The sequence below is a fragment of the Leuresthes tenuis genome, unplaced genomic scaffold (genome assembly GCF_036924035.1).
Source record: "Leuresthes tenuis unplaced genomic scaffold, fLeuTen1.0.hap1 SCAF_5, whole genome shotgun sequence".
NCBI classification, from domain to species: domain Eukaryota; kingdom Metazoa; phylum Chordata; class Actinopteri; order Atheriniformes; family Atherinopsidae; genus Leuresthes; species Leuresthes tenuis.
The window spans coordinates 34,980,106-35,001,363 of record NW_027325359.1 but is presented as its reverse complement, the minus strand read 5'-3'; the positions used below and the strand labels follow the sequence as shown (position 1 = coordinate 35,001,363).

The window sequence follows — 21,258 nt, the reverse complement described above, 5'->3', positions numbered from 1 at the left end:
AGCAATAAGGTGGAAATACTACAGATGGTCACGTATGGATGCATGGAAATGTCTCATCTCTGTGGTTAATGCTCATCCAAAGACACGAAATAGGTGTGGAGGTGGACAGAGTGACACGTAAAAGCAGCTGAAAGCTGCCTGAAAGCTGCTCACGCTTTCTTAGCTCTGGTCAAGAAAGGCAGAGCAGCTCCAGTCATCTCCGTAAACATGCTCCCGTCAGACTTCATCCAAATCAGAATCACACGCGTATCTGTCATGTCGAATCTGTTCAGTAAAGCCTTCCAGCCTTTCATCAGAGTCCGCTGCAGTATGTGTGACCTCTTGTTTCCGTTTCATTCGGAGGATTTTCTGCAGACAGGTTTTTCACCCCACTGGACAGGGTTGGAGTCCATGTCTCACTTTGCATTTGGGTGACTGTGGAATCTGTTTTCATGTGCTGTGGTTTGAGTTGTCACAGCTCTCTGATCTGCCTGTTCCTGTGGATCGCTCCATGATCCTTTACAGAAGAAATTAAATCTTCCTCTGTTTTTAGACGCCATCATAAAACAGTTAAAGGGGAACTCCGGTGTTTTTAAACCTTATTTCTGGCCTGAAACACGTTCATCTACTCACTGAGAACAGTTTGGTGAAAGTCGGCGTCCTTCGGAAGATATTTAGATAACTGGAGATCCATATAACGGAGAGAACGGGGCTTAGAGGATGCAGCCTCTAAATAAGGCATTATCTGTCTTTATTTCACCAACACTTTAAGAAGAATGAATGAATGAACGTGTGCTATAGCTCTGTTAGCTCATAGCTGCTGTTATGTGGCTACTTGCAGCTATAGGAGAGCTAACAGAGGGATTTCTACACAGGCACTCTACTGGGACCACTTCATCCACACACAGTTTAAAATAGTTCAATCAAAGTGGAATTTAGTCACATTTTATATGATTAAAACACACATTCAGAGTCACAACAGTTCAAAGCGTAAGAAGTGAACACACCACATTAAAGTTAGTTTCCTTCTGCTTCACTCGGCTCTAAATCGAGGCGACGATCACAGAGATTTAAAGGAAACGCATTTCTGAAACGTGCAGCATCTTTGGGAAAATTAGAGTATTAAATAAAGGTTGCAGCCTGATTCATTTTAACTAATGGAGGAGACCTGCCTCAAATCTGCTCTAAGTTACAAAATAATTCTGTAAAGTCGAATCACTGCTTAAAAAGGATCATTTGAGGTGCTGCTCACTCCGGTAAGAACGTCCATCTTACTCAAAGTCGTCGTTCACATTGTCAAAATCTGATAAATATCCTGCCATGTTGCACAAAACTATCAGCAGCAAACTCTGTGTGAAGTTAGCCGACTGTCACAGAGCACGGAGTGAATAAACTGTGCTGCAGGGGGGCGTGTGGATGAAGTGGTCCCAGTAGAGTGCCTGTGTAGAAATCCCTCCGTTAGCTCTCCTATAGCTGCAAGTAGCCACATAACAGCAGCTATGAGCTAACAGAGCTATAGCACACGTTCATTCATTCATTCTTCTTAAAGTATTGGTGAAATAAAGACAGATAATGCCTTATTTAGAGGCTGCATCCTCTAAGCCCCGTTCACTCCGTTATATGGATCTCCAGTTATCTAAATATCTTCTGAAGGACGCCGACTTTCACCAAACTGTTCTCAGTGAGCAGATGAACGTATTTAATGCCAGAAATAAGGCTTAAAAACACCGGAGTTCTCCTTTAAGAACTATTAAATGTTGGTGTGTTTTACTATGGAAACCCAGAGACAAAGATGAGGCTTAAACAGTCGTAATATGTGGTTATTTATAGTGTTTCATTTGTCTTTTTTACAGACAAGCAGGTATTCTGAATATATGTCTGCTGAAGGGAGGATTAAGCTTTTCTTTGGCAGTGACAACATTGTTCTCCATCATCAGTAAAACAAAGAGGACTGACTGCAGACAGGAGCCCGGATCAGCAGGGGCCCAGAACCTCATAATGAAAAAGGATGGGAAGGGTCAGCGACTCCTTTCCTTTTCCTTTACTTTGGTGCTGGCACTCCTCTTCTCTTTGGGAGGCACACTTCTTTTGTCTTAGATTTTTCATCATTTTTTTGTGGAATGATCCACTTTTCTGCCACATTTCTGCCCATCAATCTGCTTCTGTTACTCAAAACCTGAACTTATGGCTCAAGTCTGGTGACAATAATGCTGAATCTTAATAAACAGCTGCAGCATAAACAGTACTGAGGGAGAACAACACCTCACATGTCTCATTTTAAACGTCTTTAAGCTGGACATGAAGTTCGTGCAGCCTCACCTGCACAGAACCTCACATTCCTCTCTGAGCTGAAGCGTTTCTGAGGCGAAACAGAGGTCATCACGTTTTTTTCCTGCTTTCAAATGACCTGGAACACAAAGACACGGGTCAGGATGGAGCTGCTATACAGTATCTTCACAGTTAGACTGAACAAATGAGCACTGTGGCAGCTGCTGTTAGATAATGTTGATGATGCCATCTGTCAAATGCACCCTCAGACTGAGGTAATTAGGATGTTTGCTGTTAAAACCAGGCCATACCTCCACAATCCACTGAAGGAGCCTTTGTCTCACTTTGCCTCTCGGTGGGTTTACAGAACTTAGCCCACAAACCGTGGGCTAAAATAAAGGTTCTGTGTAACTCTAGCTGGAAATGTGAACCCCTCTGCTCATCAAGAGTCAAAACTTTAGGCTGATATCCCACATGCAGATGCACTGCTGAGCAGCAGTAATCTTTCCCAGCCCAAGAACCGGTATCAAATGCTCCTGTGCAACCGGCTATTTCCTGACAGCAACAATCCCAGACAGACGGACGCCACTGGCTCTGTGTTCGTCCTTCTTTTCTTTCAAAGAAAAACAACAATCCTTATCACTCAGAAGATGTCATGAGAGAAGAACGAAAGGACTGAGGAATGACTGATGACAGAGCGGGTTAGACCCATCGATATCCAAATATTACTTCCAGAAAAATCTCAAAAATCCAACAAAAACTTGAATCTGAAAGTTGGTCATTTGTTTAAACTTGTAACAGGCACAAGTCCTCATTTTATTGAGAAAATCACTCAGTGAAAGTTGTTCTGGAGCCAAAGAAAGACAGAAAGTTTATAGAATCTACAGCAACAGCTTCTGGAGCTTCTCCAACCAGCAGGTTACCTGCAAAAAACTAAATATGTCATTAGTTTATCAGTTTGAACCTTTATTTAACAGACACAAGACCAAAAAAATGACCAAAATGTTCAGTTTCTTTACTGATAAACTGCTTTCTGTTTAGAAAATCACTCAGTGAAAGTTGTTCCAGAGTCAAAGAAAGACAGAAAGTTTATAGAATCTACAGCAACAGCTTCTGGAGCTTCTCCAACCAGCAGGTTACCTGCAAAAAACTAAATATGTCATTAGTTTATCAGTTTGAACCTTTATTTAACAGACACAAGACCAAAAAAATGACCAAAATGTTCAGTCTCTTTACTGATAAACTGCTTTCTGTTTAGAAAATCACTCAGTAAAAGTTGTTCTGGAGCCAAAGAAAGACAGAAAGTTTATAGAATCTACAGAAACAGCTTCTGGAGCTTCTCCAACCAGCAGGTTACCTGCTGACAGGTGAGGGTGTCAGGATTGGGTATAAAAGCAGCTTCCACCAAAGGTTCAGCCTCTCCAACAAGGATGGGTCGTGGCTCACCGCTTTGGGCCAAACTCCATCAGAGAATCATCAATAAGTTCAGGAAATATTCCTCAGAGTCAGACTGGAAAGAGCTTTGGTCTTTCAGCATCTACAGAGCAGAATATTGGGAACAGATTCAGGGAGTCTGGGGAAGTCTCAGTGTGGAAAGGCCAAGGACAGAAAGCCCTGCTGGATGAGCTCGGAGCCCTCAGGCAGCACTGCAGGAGAAACCGTCAGGCCACCATGATCCATACAGCCACATGGGCTCAGGAGGAGCTGGGAAAAGCATTTCCACTCAACACAGTCCACGGCTGCATCCAGAAATGTGAGCTGAAGCTGCATCACACCAGGAGGAAGCCATATATCAGCTCTGAGCAGAACCACGGCCCAGTTCTCTGGACTCCAGCTCATCTCAGAGGGACAGAAAGACAGTGGACACGTGTTCTGTGGGCAGATGAGTCCACGTTTCAGCTGCTTCTGGGGAAAACTGCTGAGAAAGAGCATCCAGCTGTTCTCAGAGGAAGGTTTAAAGCCAGCGTCTGTGATGGTCTGGGGCTGCAGCAGAGTCCATGGCATGGAGGGCTTCATCTGGGTGAAGGTACCACTGATGCACAGCTGGATGTTGGAGTTCTGGAGAGACAGATGCTGCCATCAAGGTGCCGTCTTTTCCCGGGAGGTCCGTGGTTATTTCAGCAGGACGATGCCAGACCTCATTCTGCAGGACTTCCAGCAGCTTCAGACACACAGAGTGTGTGAGCTCGGCTGCCTGCCTGCAGTCCACATCTGTCTCCTGCTGCAGATGTTGGAGCATCATGAAGAGGAGAACCAGACAACCAGGGACTGCTGAGCAGCTGGAATCTGGGATTCAGCAGGAATGGACTCAGATTCCTGTGAAAAACTCAGTTCAAAGCATTAAAAAGAGTCATTAAAGGAAGCTGAAGGATGGAAACATGAGTCTGGAGCAGCTTTTACTGAGTGTTTCTGCTGCAGATTCGAGATGATAAACTGCTCAGGAAATGATCAGCTCCACTGTTTCCCACTTGAATGAAACATCTACAGAGACTGTTCAACGGTCATTAAGTCCTTTTTTCCGCAGAGCTGAACACATAAGAAGGTTATTTCATGTTCATATCAATTGATTGAACTTTTAAAGTACTTCTGATTACTCATCATTACGTTAAGGATATTGCTTTATTGTAGAATCTGCCAATATTACATTATTTATTCCTTAATTATGGCGTTTTAAGCTGCTTTCTTCCATGTTTGGATCGATTTAGACAAAAGAAGTCAGTCAGCGATGAAACTGAAGGTCATTTTGTGTCTATTGAATAAAGTTTTAAACTGATTTTCGATGTTTAGATGGGTTTCCTGTGAAGAAGATCTGCCAATATTACATTATTTATTCGTTAATTATGGCGTTTTAAGCTGCTTTCTTCAATAGTTTGGATCGATTTAGACAAAAGAAGTCAGTCAGCGATGAAACTGAAGGTCATTTTATGTCTATTGAATAAAGTTTTAAACTGATTTTCGATGTTTAGATGGGTTTCCTGTGAAGAAAATCTGCCAATATTATATTACATGCCAATATTACATTATTTATTCATTAATTATGGCGTTTTAAGCTGCTTTCTTCCATGTTTGGATCGATTTAGACAAAAGAAGTCAGTCAGTAATGAAACTGAAGGTCATTTTGTGTCTATTGAATAAAGTTTTAAACTGATTTTCGATGTTTAGATGGGTTTCCTGTGAAGACAGCTCAGGCTTGAGCGATGTTTCCTCCAGAATCTATGTGAGAATCTGTGAAACTGTTGACAGGACCGGCATCGGGAAGACTGATGAGCCTGCATGGAAGCAACCCCAGAGTCAAGAAACACGAGAAGTCACCACCTTTGAGTCCGGTGTCCAGTTCTCCTCAAACACATCATCGCAGGTTTTCTGCCCTTCAGACATAAATAGAGGTGTCGTCACTCGTGCTGCAGGGTGAGGAGTTCTATATCCGTCAGGGATCAGCTGCAAGGTCCAACAATGGGTCACGTTTCCCTCAATGGAGGGCCGTGACAGTTGGAGGCATGAGGGAGATGCAGGCCGTAATTACGCTCCATGTTCAAGGTCAAGTTTCATGGAAAAATAAGTATTTAGAATAATTACAGATGTGATTTTGAATAGTACAACAGCTGCAGAAGCCTTTCTGATAACTGGTTAATTACTCAGATTTGACATCTTTGTCCTCTCGACTCTTTTAATCAGCAGAATACTTTGCTTTGTTCGCCTCTGTGGGTTTAAGATGATAATTATTTTTAGCTTTACATCTACAGTTGACTTAAAAGATAACAGTTTGTCCAGAGGTGAGTTTTTTCCTGAAGTTGAAAGAATATTTACATGCTTTATTGTGAAATTTGTGACAGGAAGTCATGTTCTGTCAGTAAAGAGATTGATGTTTTGCCACTCCTTCCTTTTGGTTCTCATTCCTTCACTGCTGTCGGGGCTCAAATGTTCAGGGGAAGCAAACTCTTTTACGACTGAGACCCAAAAACATCGAGAGGAATGGAAGAGGTGCGTAGCTGTGGTGAAACGCAGACCTGACAGCAGCTGATGAGCACACTGAGACCAGGTCACTCTGAGGAATTCCTCAGTCATGTCATCATCTACATGCCGGTCAGGCTGAGTCACCTGCTTCATGTGATGCTTCCTGCATATTTCACACTGCTGAGCCACAACTCCGGAGCAAAGTTCTGAAACAAACAAACAAAAAGTGTTTCTACTAAAATAAATACAATGAGTAAAATGGGCTCACCAGGAACTTCAAACAAAATTAATTCACTCAGAGGAAAAATCTTACGAAACTCGTGTGTTTGAGACACAGAACTGAACAAAAATGAGGGATTTCCTCAAATTTCCAACAAAAGAACGATTACAGTTCAGTTAAAAAGTCCTTCCTGTCTTTCTGTTTCCTTCCAAACAGTCTGACTGTGTCCGGATCAACAGTTCTGCAGCTTTCTGAAGCTCTTTCAGAGTTTTTCTTTGGACATTTTCTGCTTTTTCACTCATTTTCAGTCCAGTTTTTCTTTGTTAAGCCACTTAACTCTGAGCTATGAAGCATTCAGGCAGAAAAAAGGCTCCTAACTCAAGGGATGAACCAGTGTTGTGTCGACACAGAACAAACAACTTAGCAAAGAAGCCATTTTAAACTGGATCTTTAGGCACTTTGTGAACAACCTTCAGACATTTTTACGCACCGTATTGTTCAAAAGTCTTAATCCACCTCTCAGTTCATTACATTTTCCTTCCAAGCAGCCAGACTTTCTTATAATCTCTGCTTTCTGAAGCCTTTTCAGAGTTTTTCTTTGGACATTTTCTGCTTCTTCACTCACTTTCAGTCCTTGTACCTGATGTTTTTTTCTTTGTTCAGCCACTTAACTCTGAGCTATGAAGCATTCAGGCAGAAAAAAGGCTCCTAACTCAAGGGATGAACCAGTGTTGTGTCGACACAGAACAGACAACTTAGCAAAGAAGCCATTTTAAACTGGATCTTTAGGCACTTTGTCACAAAGACACATCATTTGTTCCCATTTCTTTAGCTGCATCTATGAAAAACAGCAAAGAAAACACAGTTTGACAGACAGAAAATAGGATTTCTGCAGCAACAAGGTGATTCCCAAAGAGCTATTAGCTGAAAACTTGGCATATCTCAGCATGGTGTGCAGTGTGTCCTTAAAACATTTGAGGAAACTGGACAAGTGGAGGACAAAAGAAGAAGTGTCAGGCCTAAAAAACTATCTGCAGCAGATGAACAGGATCTGAAAGTGATGTCCTTAAGAAAGAGGAAAAAATCCAGCTGTGACCTGACAGGACCTGAGAGATGCATCTGGACCTTCAGCTGATCCATCTACTGTTGGCCCATATATATAGAAATATGAGGGGTGGATGCACTTTTGTACAGTTCTGTCAGAGTTTCAGTGTGTTTGTCGGTATTTGTGTTGTTTTCAGACGCAGAACATTGTCGTTCTATAATATCCTATTATAAACAGAAAATATGTTTATTTGTTTATTCTGAGATGATATTTGGGCTTTTCTGTGCTGCAGGGAGGGAAGGAAGGAACTCAATCTGATACTTTTACCATGATGTTAGGCTGAGAAGTTATCTAAACTATCTAAATATGGTTTTAAATTCAAACTTATGTAATGTCACAGTGATTAATTATCATAACTGTATGACTGTCTCATGAAGATTAAGAGAACTTTGTCGACAATGAGCATTTATGAACTATATTTCCACTAAAAATCACTCAAACACAGTCATCGGGTCACTGCTGCCATCTAGTGGTCGGAAGCTGGAACGAAGCAAGATTTGAAAGTGCCATAAACTACTGAAACTATACAGTTAATGTTTATTAATTATAAATATATGTATTGATGTTCACTCTGTAAAGAGCTTTGAAACAGTTAGTATGAGATAGTGATGTTCTTACAGTACATATTGATGAATACTGATGAAAACAGCATCTTTAACATGCAAAGTGTGTATTCAGAGGCCGAAAACGTTCGATAATGTGATTGTTGGTTGCTAAATTGGTTTATATGGTTTATATCTGGTTTGATGACTTTCAAACAGTCTTCACTCAGCTTGCTTTCGTTAGACATTTTGATGATAAACATCATCAGATCACATCATGAGCTCCTCTTTTAGGTAGAAATAATCAGCTTTTTTATCTCAATTTGTCTCTTTTACAGCTACAAAAATGAAAAGAAGCATTCCTGAATATCTTATTCAAATGAATGCGAGTAATAACATTCAACATTGATTTTAATTATTATTATTATTATTATACAACACCGATTAAAAGATGCACAACACAAAATGATGAAATATATGTAAAGAATAAATAAACATACATGAAATTCTTACACTTACTATATTTCCTTGTTTAAAGTTTGTTAATAAACATCCATATTTTCATCAGGACAATGAATCTTTTCCCTTAAAGACGTTCTGACTCTGAGGAAACCAAGTGATGAAGAGTTCCAGCTGTTATTTTGTCCTGGAAAGCGACAACAAACAAAGGTCCATTTAAATCACAGAGCGTAAGCAGAACAGTCAGAAGTCCAAAGTTGGTGTGTGTTAGGTGTGTTCGAGGTGTCATGGGAGAGGAGGCATTCTCAGAGGAGTTGAGTCTGCAGAGGTTCTTAAAGGTAGAGAGAGTTCCTACCAACAGTCTGGACTGAGAGCGCCATGTTTGTCAGGATTGCAGTATCAGACAAGGTTCCTGAGAGGAATACAGAGGTCCAGAAGGAGCATCAGCCTGTGTGAGTTTAAGAAGCTGCTGCAGACCCAGAAGTCTCTCTGTAGGCAGCATATGGGACTGGATCTAAATCAGGCAGCCATGAGCAGCCAGTGGAGGTCCACAAGGAGAGGAGGGTCATGGGACCTTTTTGGTTGATTGACACTCTCCGTGTTCTGGACCATCTGTAGGGGGTTCACTGTGCATGCTGGGAGACCTGCTGGAATAGTACTTCAGTGGCAGATCTGAGAAAATAACCATCATCCGTACCAGAAGACTGAGTCAGATGCAACCTCCTTATTAGATAGCTGAAGTGCTTTTATACCACATGACCTGTTGGTAGCACTTGTTTGAACAAGACTAATTCATTACGCCACTACTAGCCTAATATTGCCCCCATTCCAACTGTTTTTCTTAAAAGTTGCTTGCCTTAAATATAGAAAATAACATATTTTCCCAAATTAAATCAAGGTGATCCCATCCATACTCTTGGACATTCAGTAAAAGTCAAAAGAATTAATGAAAAATCAACACATTCTGACCAGCACTGATCGCAGATCTCCCCCTGACCTTTGACCCCTCCCCTCCCTTACGTGGTCGTCCTATGTTGATGACGTCGAGGTAATGGCCGCTCTCGCTGCGCCGTGCGGGGTATTTTATTTTCTCCGCCACAGCAGCTGAAGTAAACCGTGTAATAGTTTCTGTAGACCGTAAAAGCCACTATCAGCGGGAGGGGGTTGTTGTTAACGCAGCAGCGCCGTCATTAAAGAGCTCCGGGTCCGAAAGGTGAATGAGAATGTGTGATTGTTAGTGGTTAGCCGAGTGTAGCTGCGCTGTTAGCTTAGCTTCAGGGAGGCTACATTGTTAACGGAAAGATGGCGAGTGTGCAGCCGCGTCGGCTTTCAGCTAAAGCAACAGTGTGTTTGCGGTATTTACGTCGTTAAGCTCACCGGGTCGCACGTTTATTAGCGTCGAAGAAGTTTGCGGTTCGTTGCGGACAGTCCGCGGTTGGTTAGCCTGCACTATGCGTGTCGCCAAGTTCGGGGCCTAGTTGCCAACTCGCGCGACCGGCTATTGTAAGTGTTACAGCCACCTTATGCTGCAGGTTAACTTGTGTAGCATTGACAAACTGTTGTGTACTTAAGTACTAAGTAAGTGCACCAGGGAAATCATTGGAGACATGTGATGGGGCTAAAGCTTTTAGCTAGTTTCTCTGTGCTGGTGTATTAAGAACGCTGGAAGTTGTCCTTCATAATGGAAATCATGCTGTCAGTTATCAGCTAGAAACAAACATTTTTGTCTGATTGCTGTCATATATAATCTGATTAAATTAAATATATGCTGCACTGTTTTATCTTGAGTCAACGCCTGCAACAACCCTGCATAGATGAGTAATCTGGAGAGAGCTTAGATCTTAAATCAGTCGGCTTTTTAATGTGGCATTATGCATATTTACTCCCAAAGTGAGTACTTGTATCACTCGTTGAGTTGTTCTTACATGGTGTTTTCTTTTCAAATCAGAATATTCTCCAATGGATACTCCAGAAAGCCCAACGCAGTCCCCTCAGTCTCCAGATGAGGAGGAGAGGGGTCTGTCTGACAGCGAGCTGCTGCAGTCCCCTGATGAAGAGGCAGACCAAGACATCTCAGACAGCGAGTTGCTCCAGGAAGAGAACGGGGGCCTGCTGGAGGAGGACGAGGAGGAGGAGGAGGAGGAGGAGGAAAGCCGAGGAAGAGGTTTGGAATTCGAGGATGAGGTTGTCCCTGACTTTGTCTCCGATCCTGAGGATGAGGAAGCTGGAGATGCAGGAGGAATGGGTGGAGAAGACGAGACCATTGTGCTGATGGAGAGGGATGATGACGGTCCGCGGGGGGGGCAGTTGGACGAGGGAGAGGATAGAATTTTGGACACGCCGCAGTCTCCTGACTCAGAACCAGAGCGGGTCCAGAGCCTCGTAGAGCCTGAAGAGGATGGAGAGGACGGGGAGGAAGGATATGATGACTACAGCAAAGACATCTCAGCAGGTCGGGGGGCAACTGAGGTGGATGATGATGATGAAGAGGAGGAGGAGGAGGAAGACAAAAACAAGTCTGAGGAGGAGGATCGGAGGAGGCGAGCTGTTGTGAGGGAGATGAAGGATGACTCTGCATCGGTTTCTCGTGAGCTGGATGAGCACGAACTAGATTATGATGAGGAGGTCCCGGAAGAGCCCAGCATCCCTGCACATGATGAAGATTATGATGAAGACGACACCAAAGTGGAGGGAGAGGAGGAGGAGGAGGAGGACAAGAGCAGTAAGAAGAGGGAAAAGAAACCAATCCTTCCGCCGTCTCCTAAAGATGGCGAGTCCAGGAGGACCGACGAGTCCAGAGGGCCGGAGAGGATGCGCAGAGATTCCTTCAGGGACAAGAAGAAGGAGGAAGATGATGGAGAGATCGACGAAGGAGAGATTGATGTAAGTGATTGAAGTTTTATCAGTGTGTTAATTGGCTGGTGAGTGATTCCAATGCTTTGCATGTTGTTTGGAGTGTAAAATGGGACATTTTAAAGGGTTTATTTGGTCAAACGGTGACTTTATGATGATTTTATCATCATAAATGATGATTTTATCTGGAGAGCCTCTGGTTAGAAATGACCCGAATGAACTGTACAAAGTTATTTTCATAAGCTCTTATTTTATTCTCTGTGTGAGCATTTTAAAACCCTTTCCAACAGCTTTAACGTTTAATGGGTTTAACAATAAATAACTTAACTGCACCAGATTACAGGCACTTCTTTCTTTCACTGGAAATCTAAAGATAAAGTTCCCCAAAACCCAATAAATGCAACAGTGACCCAGGAAAAAGACTGATCCACTGTTGGCTCTTTTTAATCTAACTTTGTTATAATACATATTTAGTCAAACTTCTAATCTAGTTTCTCTGTTGTGTCTGTGCAGTCGATGCGTTTCTTAGTTCTTGTTTTGTTTGAAGCTGACTCAGCTTTCAGGACACAGTCTTTAAGTCACAAACATTCACACGTGCAGGGCAAAGTTTCTTATATTGTTCTTAAGCTGAGGCGACTGCATGTGACTGTGCCCGTGGCGTGCTACAAATTGATAATCGTAATTAATATTAAGCTATGAAATCACTTTAAAGTAAAGAGCTTGATTTAAACGAGTAGAGAGCGCTGTTTAAGTTGTTGCTGGTGCTGCTGGAAAACTCTGTATTAGCTCTATATTAGCTGTGTATTAGCTCTATATTAGCGCTCTATTACCTCTATATTAGCTGTCTATTAGGTCTTTATTAGCTGTGTATTAGCTCTATATTAGCGCTGTATTAGCTCTGTATTAACTGTTTATTAGCTCTGTATTAGCCCTATATTAGCTCTATATTAGTGTTGCATTAGCTCTGTATTAGCTGTGTATTAGCGCTGTATTAGCCCTATATTAGCTTTTTATTAGGTCTATATTAGCGCTGCATTAGCTCTGTTTTAGCTCTATATTATCTGTGTATTAGCTCTATATTAGCTCTGTATTAGCTGTGTATTAGCGCTGTATTAGCCCTATATTAGCTTTTTATTAGGCCTATATTAGCGCTGCATTAGCTCTGTATTAGCTCTGTTTTAGCTCTATATTATCTGTGTATTAGCGCTGCATTAGCTCTGTATTAGCTCTGTTTTAGCTCTATATTATCTGTGTATTAGCACTGCATTAGCTCTGTATTAGCGCTGCATTAGCTCTGTATTAGCTGTGTATTAGCGCTGTATTAGCTCTTTATTAACTGTTTATTTGCTCAATATTAGCTCTGTGTTAGCCCTGTATTAGCTCTATATTAGCGTTGCATTAGCGCTGTATTAGCTGTGCATTTGCTCAATATTAGCTCTGTGTTAGCCCTGTGTTAGCCCTGCATTAGCGCTGTATTAGCTGTGCACCTCCATCCTCTGCGTCGCTGCACCTCGCAGTCAGATCTCTGACGTTATTTTTCAACATCTTATAGGTATTTAAAATTTGGCTTTGGGTCTTCCTCACTCGGTAAAGACTTCCACACAAAATACAAGCTCTGCTAAAGTGAGTTTGTCCAGCTGTTGCTATTGACAACAGGAAAAAAAGGATTTCTGCCGGCCTGATCACTGGTCAGGGTGAAAATGTCCTGTTCTGGTCATGATCTGAGCAATCAGTGAGTGTCTGAGCCCTGAAACCTGTTGTCCTACAGTGAGTCTCTGACTTCCTGCACAGTTCCATGCATGTTTTAAAGCAGGCAGCATGAATAAACAGTCAGACCTTTTTGTTTCTGGCTAAATAAACCCTGCATACGAAGCATAACTCAACATTTAAATGTTACAGAACCCTCTTTCTCTGTGACTCCATCATTCAGCCGTTACAGTAACACACAACTCCCAAACTGCACTGCTTTCCATCACTCTGAGGGCGACTGAACATGTGGGTGTCATGTCTGAATGAGCATCCTGCGATCTGACCAGGTCCAACCGCTCAACATTTACACTTTGAGCACAGCTGCTGCAGATTGAGTTATTTTAGATTGTGTTCAGCTGTGATGCTGGACCACACCGGGGGGGGTGAATGTGCTGTTTCTGCTGCTTTGAAAGCACCGATGAGCACCTGCAGCATGATGGGGGCTGCAGTCTGTAGCCTCTGAATTTGGCCAGATTTGTTCAATATGTTCCTTTCCTTATGAAATAGTTTCTGATTTAAATCGGAGCTGCAGAATATATTGAAAGTGCATCGTTATTATAATATGAAAACACACAAAATCGATTTCACAAAGACGATATGACTTGAAATGGGACGCCAACAGGTGTATTAATAAGGGCTTCTGTGCATGTTCTGCATGCACAGAATGAGATTAGCTCCATATGTTGGAGGATTTGTTAGCATCACAAGTTCTATCATCTCAACACTCAACAGTGATGTCACATTTTTCACATTTTCTTCCTAATTTAGATGAAGGTTTTACTGTTTTTCTGCCTGTTTCTGATGGATTGGATTCAGCATCATGAGTTATTAGCATTTATTCTGTGCCCTTTTCCATGGGTCTCTGTGGTATTTAGTGATAGAATTTTAAAAGTTGGGTATTATGGAGCAAGAAAAACTCTTCCTTCATCAAAATGGTGACACCAAACGCTGCTTTGTTTTCATGCGTTTCTTATTTAGCTTTCATGTAGCAAACAGGAATGTTCATGTTGGCGTGTCCATCTGCCATTCTGCCTCCAGGAGGCGCCACAACCTTAGAATAAACCTTTCCTCTACAGAAAACCGCTCTCTATCTCCTTTAAACTAGTTTCACTGCAGTTAGAACACACCCAGAGGACCAACTTCTGAATATTTGAGAGGGAAAAAGAGCAAAGTTTGTTGGTAAAGTTAGGCCGGACTCAGACTTTGTTTCGTTTGTGTGAACAGGATGACGACCTGGAGGAGGGGGAGGTCAAAGATCCCTCGGACAGGAAGATCAGACCGCGTCCCATCTGCAGGTTCTTCATCAAAGGTAGGTGCTGGCCTGCAGAACTCTTCGATGGATGCTTTAGTCTTCCTGAGGGAAGCTTTTACAGCTCATACAGGCAAAGGGAAGCACTGACGGTGCAAAGATAGTTCAGCAGATGCTTGATTTAGATAAAGAACATTAAACTTTACACCAGAAACTAAACTCACAGGAGACAAAACAAGGAGTCTGGGGACATGGATCTGAGGCCAGAGCTCCAGCAGAGTGTCAGCAGGGCTGCTTTATCAGCTGATTTACACTTCTGTAAACATATGACGCTAAATAACAAGACCTGACATGTTTTAAATGATTAGGAAGGACAGCTGTGGGTAGAAGGTCTTCCTCACAGTCCTACAGTAATAATTAAAAAAGTAGAGTTTCTGTATGAAGAGAACCATTAAAATAAGAAGCTGTGCAGAAGAGTGAAGGTGGAAGCTTTGAGTTTGTGTTCAGATGCACAGAAATCCACACATATTTGTAATATTTCACCAATCAACTCCCCCTTTCCAGGTTTTTACATCATTTCCATGACTCCTGGACTCTGATCCAATAGTAAAAGTTAAAAAAAACAACTCTTTCTCTGCCTTGTTGGATAAAGTCACAAGATTAAAGAAAAGTGGTGCAAGAAAACGCTTTGTTTTCAATGTTGGCCATTTAAAAAGAAAGAAACAAAAGGGAAAGATACTCCCTTTTCCCCCTAAAGGATCCGACAGTGTTTCCTTTGCTCCAGGAGATAAAGAAGTAGCTCCTTCCTTAGTAGTTTAGATCATTTGACCAGCTGTTTTCATGGCCGCTGCTCAGGTATTTCTGGGTCATTTCACTCCTCAGCGGAAAAGAAAGACTTAATAAACTGGTCTTTCACCTCTTCAGTCCCACCAGAGGAGCTGTGGACAGGTGCACAGCGGGAGGAGTCGAGGTTACGGGACACTTTTCAGCTTGAATTCTTTCCTCAGAGCCGTCAAACCATCAGTTCAACATCAGCAGCTGTTGCCAGATGAACTTTATTCTATATTTACATTTAAGTCAGTTACCTGAATGGGATTAATGGGTTCTTTGATCCTCATTGGAGGTTGGTCACTCTGGGTAACTCTCACTGGTGACTGGGGCTGCACAATTAATCGTATTTTGAACGATTTTGGTGGCCACAATTAAATTAACATGATTGTCAACGATATTTACATTTAAAACGCAGCTCTGCTGCCTGCATCTGACCACATGTTCTGAACCAGTAGTCCACCAACCACCAGGGGGCGCCAGCACGGTTAAGGCGTCATTAAGCTGCCTGAATAACACAGTCAGACAGCCTGCAGGCAGCTGGTCTGTGAGTAAGACTGATGAGAATAAGTTATGTTGAAAGCTGAGAAGAATCCGAAGCATCTGGGGACGGCGAGGAGATTTTACCTCGAAACGGGGCGACTTCCATTGTCCGGACTTGTTTCGAATTCAGGGAAAGTGACGTTAAACAAGAGCAAGTTATCTGCAAAGAGTGCAACAAAGAAGTGTCTGCCCCAGAGTAACACCCCTAATTTATTAAATCACCTGAAAATGCATCACAAACCTAAATATGAGGAATGAAAGAAGGCCAAAGCTGAAGTTAATTCACAAAATAAGAGACGCCACATCTTTTTATTTGGCCAAAGACGTGTCCGATCAGTACAGTTAGTGCTTTAAAATGTTAAATTATTGGGTTTTTGTTTTTATTTTGCATTATTCATCATTTATTCTGATTTAAAGTTGAATTTTTCACTAAAATTGTTGCCACATTGTTTGTTTTTATGTAAAAATCCATGTTTTTCCAGATGATTTTGGCCCTAATGGTGCAGCCCTCCTGGTGATTAATGAAGAGCCCTGCTGTGTTTTTGTTTCTTTCAGGTAATTGTACATGGGGCATGAACTGCAGGTTCATCCACCCTGGAGTCAATGACAAAGGGAACTATTCCCTCATCAGTAAGCCGGACCCCTTCTCTCCTAACGGAGCTCCTCCTGGGGGGCCACACCCTCTCATTCCCAACAACCCCTGGGTGCGTCTCTGAAACCTGCCTGAGACTCATGCCTGAATGAAAGGATGTGCTCAGACACTGATGCAATAATGTTTCCATGTTGTAGGCTGGTCCAGCAGTGGAGGAGCTGCCCCCACCGCCCCCTCCGGTGGAGCCTCCCGTGGAGAGCGCCTGGGAGCGAGGTCTGAGGCACGCCAAAGAGGTAAACAGTCTGCAGGCGGTGTGTAAACTAACTGATCATCGGAGAGAGTCAGTTTTATGTGTTTCTTCCTTTTTCTGGTCATCTGTTTGGAAGCTGTTAGCTGGTTTTATTTATGAAGACAACCTCTCACTTCTTCCTGTTTCCTTCCTGGAATCTTTAATCAACAGTTCTGCAGCTTTCTGAAGCTCTTTCACAGTTTTTCTTTGGACATTTTCTGCTTTTTCACTCATTTTCAGTCCAGTCCTTTTTATTTAAACCACTTAACTCTGAGCTATGAAGCATTCAGGCAGAAAAAAGTAACATAAATCAAAATAAAATAACATAAAATACTTAAAAATCATCAATTTTTCCTTAAAATCCAGAGCTGAGGCAGTTTGTTCATTTAGTAAATGATCAATTATCAATCAGCCAAAGTAAGATTATGAATATTTGCGAATAAACTTTGAATTAAGTGGTTTCAAAGCTAATAAATCTGAGGGGTTGACGGATGATTAAAGATTATTTAATCTTTTCTTCTGGAGGATTGAAGCCTGAATCAGATCCTCAACCATCACAGAATCTGCTCCGTTTGGCTCCGATTACAAACTAAATGTGAACAAAATAAAATAAGAACCTGAGAGATGAGGAGAATCTGTAAGTTTAGTTGTGGATAAATATGTTTACGGCTGATTTAAGTTCAAATATAAAATAAGAGCAAAGAAACAGTTCATCAGCTGAGGTTAGAAAGCAGAATTATCTGCTGGTTGCAGGAAGGTTTTCACATGTATGAAAATATTATAGAAGTGTACAGAAGTCCTGATCAGCCTCATTTCTTCCTGTTTCCTTCCAAGCAGCCAGACTTTAAAACAAGCCCTCATTTCTCTCAGACTGGAACCTTTAAAGTGTCCTGATCAACAGTTCTGCAGCTTTCTGAAGCTCTTTCACAGTTTTTCTTTGGACATTTTCTGCTTTTTCACTCATTTTCAGTCCAGTCCTTTTTATTTAAGCCACTTAACTCTGACCTATGAAGCATTCAGGCAGAAAAAAGGCTCCTAACTCAAGGGATGAACCAGTGTTGTGTCGACACAGAACAGACAACTTAGCAAAGAAGCCATTTTAAACTGGATCTTTAGGCTCTTTGTTACCAGCAGCCTGTCACAAAGACACATCATTTGTTCCCATTTCTTTAGCTGCATCTATGAAAAACAGCAAAGAAAACACAGTTTGACAGACAGAAAATAGGATTTCTGCAGCAACAAGGTGATTCCCAAAGAGCTATTAGCTGAAAACTTGGCATATCTCAGCATGGTGTGCAGTGTGTCCTTAAAACATTTGAGGAAACTGGACAAGTGGAGGACAAAAGAAGAAGTGTCAGGCCTAAAAAACTATCTCCAGCAGATGAACAGGATCTGAAAGTGATGTCCTTAAGAAGTGTTTTTGCACCTTACTGCATGAGTTGTAAGAAATTGTTATTCTTATAACCTTTATTGCAGTTTCAGGGTGTTACAAACTGCCTTCTCTTCATCATTGTTTCCGTCTCTAATGCTGAAAACACTCGTTCAGTCAGTCATCTGTGACTCTTGTGCTTCGCAGCGAATGAACCGAGCTGCTGGTGTCTCATAAAGCTGCGGTGTGTCACTCCTTTGGTTGTGTGTTTCAGGTGCTGAAGAAGGCCACCATCAGGAAGGAGCAGGAGCCCGACTTTGAGGAGAAGCGTTTCAACGTCACCATCGGAGAGGACGAGAGAGAGTTTGACAAGGAGAACGAGTTCTTCAGAGAACGCAGCTACCGCATCATCAGAGAGTATGAGCTGCGTTTGTTTACAGCTGCTCAGCAGCCTCATGTGCTCGGTTTTAGACTCAGAAACATTTAAAGCAGGGGTCGGGAACCTATGGCTCGCGAGCCAGGTGTGGCTCTTTTGATGATTGCATCTGGCTCACAGATAAAACTAAATATTCTCACTTGTTTTAATCCATCCATGGATTTTTCATGTCCTGCTCAGGGCTGCAGGAGCATTATTTTAATTGGATGATACTGGACTACGTTGGCAGCGTAAAACAGGTAAACGCCCCCTTTTGAATCAGTCTGCTCGGTCATTAGCTCAAAGCTAACCCTTCGACGAAGAAAAAAAGATGACGAGTATCGTACATTTCAGGCCGAATGGACTGAAGAATTCGCCTTTGTGGAGAGAGCAAATTCTGCGGTGTGTCTAATTTGCAAAGACAAAATTACATCGATGAAACGGTCTAATGTAAAGCGGCACTTCGACACGCGCCATGCTACCTTTGCATCAAAATACCCGGCAGGAGACAGCAGAAAGAAAGCGTGCCGAGAGCTACTGAGCAGGGTACAAGCCAGAGCTACTGAGCAGGGTACAAGCTAGAGCTACTGAGCAGGGTACAAGCTAGAGCTACTGAGCGGGGTACAAGCTAGAGCTACTGAGCGGGGTACAAGCTAGAGCTACTGAGCGGGGTACAAGCTAGAGCTACTGAGCAGGGTACAAGCTAGAGCTACTGAGCAGGGTACAAGCTAGAGCTACTGAGCAGGGTACAAGCTAGAGCTACTGAGCAGGGTACAAGCAGCCAGCAGCAACCCGGCAAGGTGACTATAATTCTGCTAGCTTTGCTGGATCTTTAGCAATAGTGAGGAACGGAAAACCATTCACAGATGGCGAGTATGCTAATAAATAATATGCTAATATATGCTAATATAATATGCTAATAAATTCAGAGGCTTATTATACTGACATTTAGTTGAATTCACTTTTAAAATATATTATATGGCTCTCATTGAAATAAATTTCCAAATTTTTTGCTTTCATGGCTCTCTTAATCAAAAAGGTTCCCGGCCCCTGATTTAAAGCTTGCAGAACACATGCTGATTCCTGCCGTCGTTTTAAGGGTGTCTCATCATGACATCACAGGCAAACTCTCCAAAGCAAAAGAGAAGAACCGTAAAACATGTTTAAATGGAGTTTAACAGCAGATCCTGAGGGAGTCTCGCTGGTTCTGGTCCGTTCTCCTCTTGGCTTTATATGGATACCAGATGCTCTGGTATCCACACCTGTTCTGTGTGGTACTGGTCTTTGATTTAAAGAGTTTTATCCCAGATCTCAGGACTCTTTGTGCTGTTCCTGTGTTGGACTTCTCTGATCTCTGCTGCTTCTGTCTCCAAAACAGAAAACAAGCGTCCGTTTTCAGTGTCTGACGCTCATGAAACGTCTGACCTGCAGACAGAACACTGAGCGGCGGTGGCACTCGTGTTCAGCTTACAGACACGCATATGGATTGAGTATTGATCAGACAACTGCTGAAGTTGCACGTTACTGGTTCTGGGTCAGTGAGAAAGTGAATGAATGGGCCAAAAAGCTTTGCAACAGTGGATTTTGCTACTACTCTGCGAAAAAGAAAGACAGGAGGTGATGAGAGGGAAGCTGTGCAGGCAGCTAATAAAAGGTGATATGGACCATATTCTTAAGTACTTGGTCATTATTACGGGGATCGAACTATTGGATCTAACAGCCCATAATAAAGGTCTTACTCCGGGTGACAAATAATTGCTTTTAGTGCAATCTGTGCATTTTTTTAGCAGGCCTAATTTCTTGACAACATGACGAAGAGAGGGAACTTAGAAGCCAAAATGTAGTTTGATGATGCAATTTGCTTTTTTTAAATTTCATCTGAATCCATAAGAGGGTTTGCAGAGATACCTAGATATAACAAGCCCAAAGAAGCCCAAAAACAAGGCTCCCATTGGCTGATTCATCGGATGAAAGCCGATGGATTCCCAGGTTGGCCTTTGCATAATCTGCAAAATGATTTTGTCCATTTTCGTTTATACAGCTGCCTTCGATGTGGTCTCATGACAATGATGCCCCGGTCTGCTCGAGTCGGTCTTCCCTTGTGTGACACAATGGCAGCACCAGCTTATTCACGAATAAGTCATGAATATCAGCCTGATGTAACCTCGCTGTGGCTCACTCTCATCTCCACTCATTGAGTCATCCTGAATAAGTTCAACTCTCATTGGGCCTCATGCACCAACACTTTCGTGTTCTTATTCTAAATCTCTCACTTTTTTCCGTAAGAAGGCCTTCAAGGTTCAACAAACGCTCTTAACTTCTGAAAAGTGTGTAAACGACCTGCGGAAATGATGAGTGCCAGCCGTGCACGCTTTAATGCACGTGCACGTGATAAAGTTTGCATACTCCTCGCCCAAAATAAGGCGATGCTTCCTGTTCAGTTAGTGGAAGTGGGAGAAACCCTCCTTCATGGCAATATGTGCAAAACGCAGCATGCCAGGATAATCTGGGATGCCTTCTCTGGGCTATAGAGCAGTTTGCCCCCCCTGCTGTATCCAGACACCCATCTGGCCTGCAGCTCAACAACAGCACGGCTGCTTTGATGCGTATATGTGTGCAGACTATTGCTCTGATCATGTTTGGCAACCCAGCCATGGCATGGAAGTCCCTCTTAGGTTGTACCTGTTGGACAGCGGTGGATGAATCTCATGTGTTTGGGTTAAACTGAGGAGACACAGAAGACTGGGACACAACCGATCTGTCGCCAATCTCCCTCTGAAAGGTTCCCGCGGCCAAAAATCCAGGGTGGTGAGGTCCTGGTTGTGTGCTGGAATGAGTTGTGGC

The 21,258-nt window shown here is 42.5% G+C and overlaps 1 protein-coding gene across 1 annotated transcript in view; it reads left to right on the top strand.

The window, feature by feature from the left end:
- Window positions 1-9,581: 9,581 nt before the first annotated feature.
- zc3h18 (zinc finger CCCH-type containing 18) overlaps window positions 9,582-21,258 on the top strand; it is a 43,501-nt gene continuing 31,824 nt past the window's right edge. Inside the window, exons 1-6 of the mRNA XM_072386735.1 lie at window positions 9,582-9,740; window positions 10,476-11,410; window positions 14,354-14,438; window positions 16,305-16,453; window positions 16,539-16,634; window positions 18,274-18,416. Of these exons, the coding sequence (XP_072242836.1) occupies window positions 10,487-11,410; window positions 14,354-14,438; window positions 16,305-16,453; window positions 16,539-16,634; window positions 18,274-18,416 (1,397 nt within the window). The 5' untranslated portion in view covers window positions 9,582-9,740; window positions 10,476-10,486. The remainder of the gene's footprint in view (window positions 9,741-10,475; window positions 11,411-14,353; window positions 14,439-16,304; window positions 16,454-16,538; window positions 16,635-18,273; window positions 18,417-21,258) is intronic.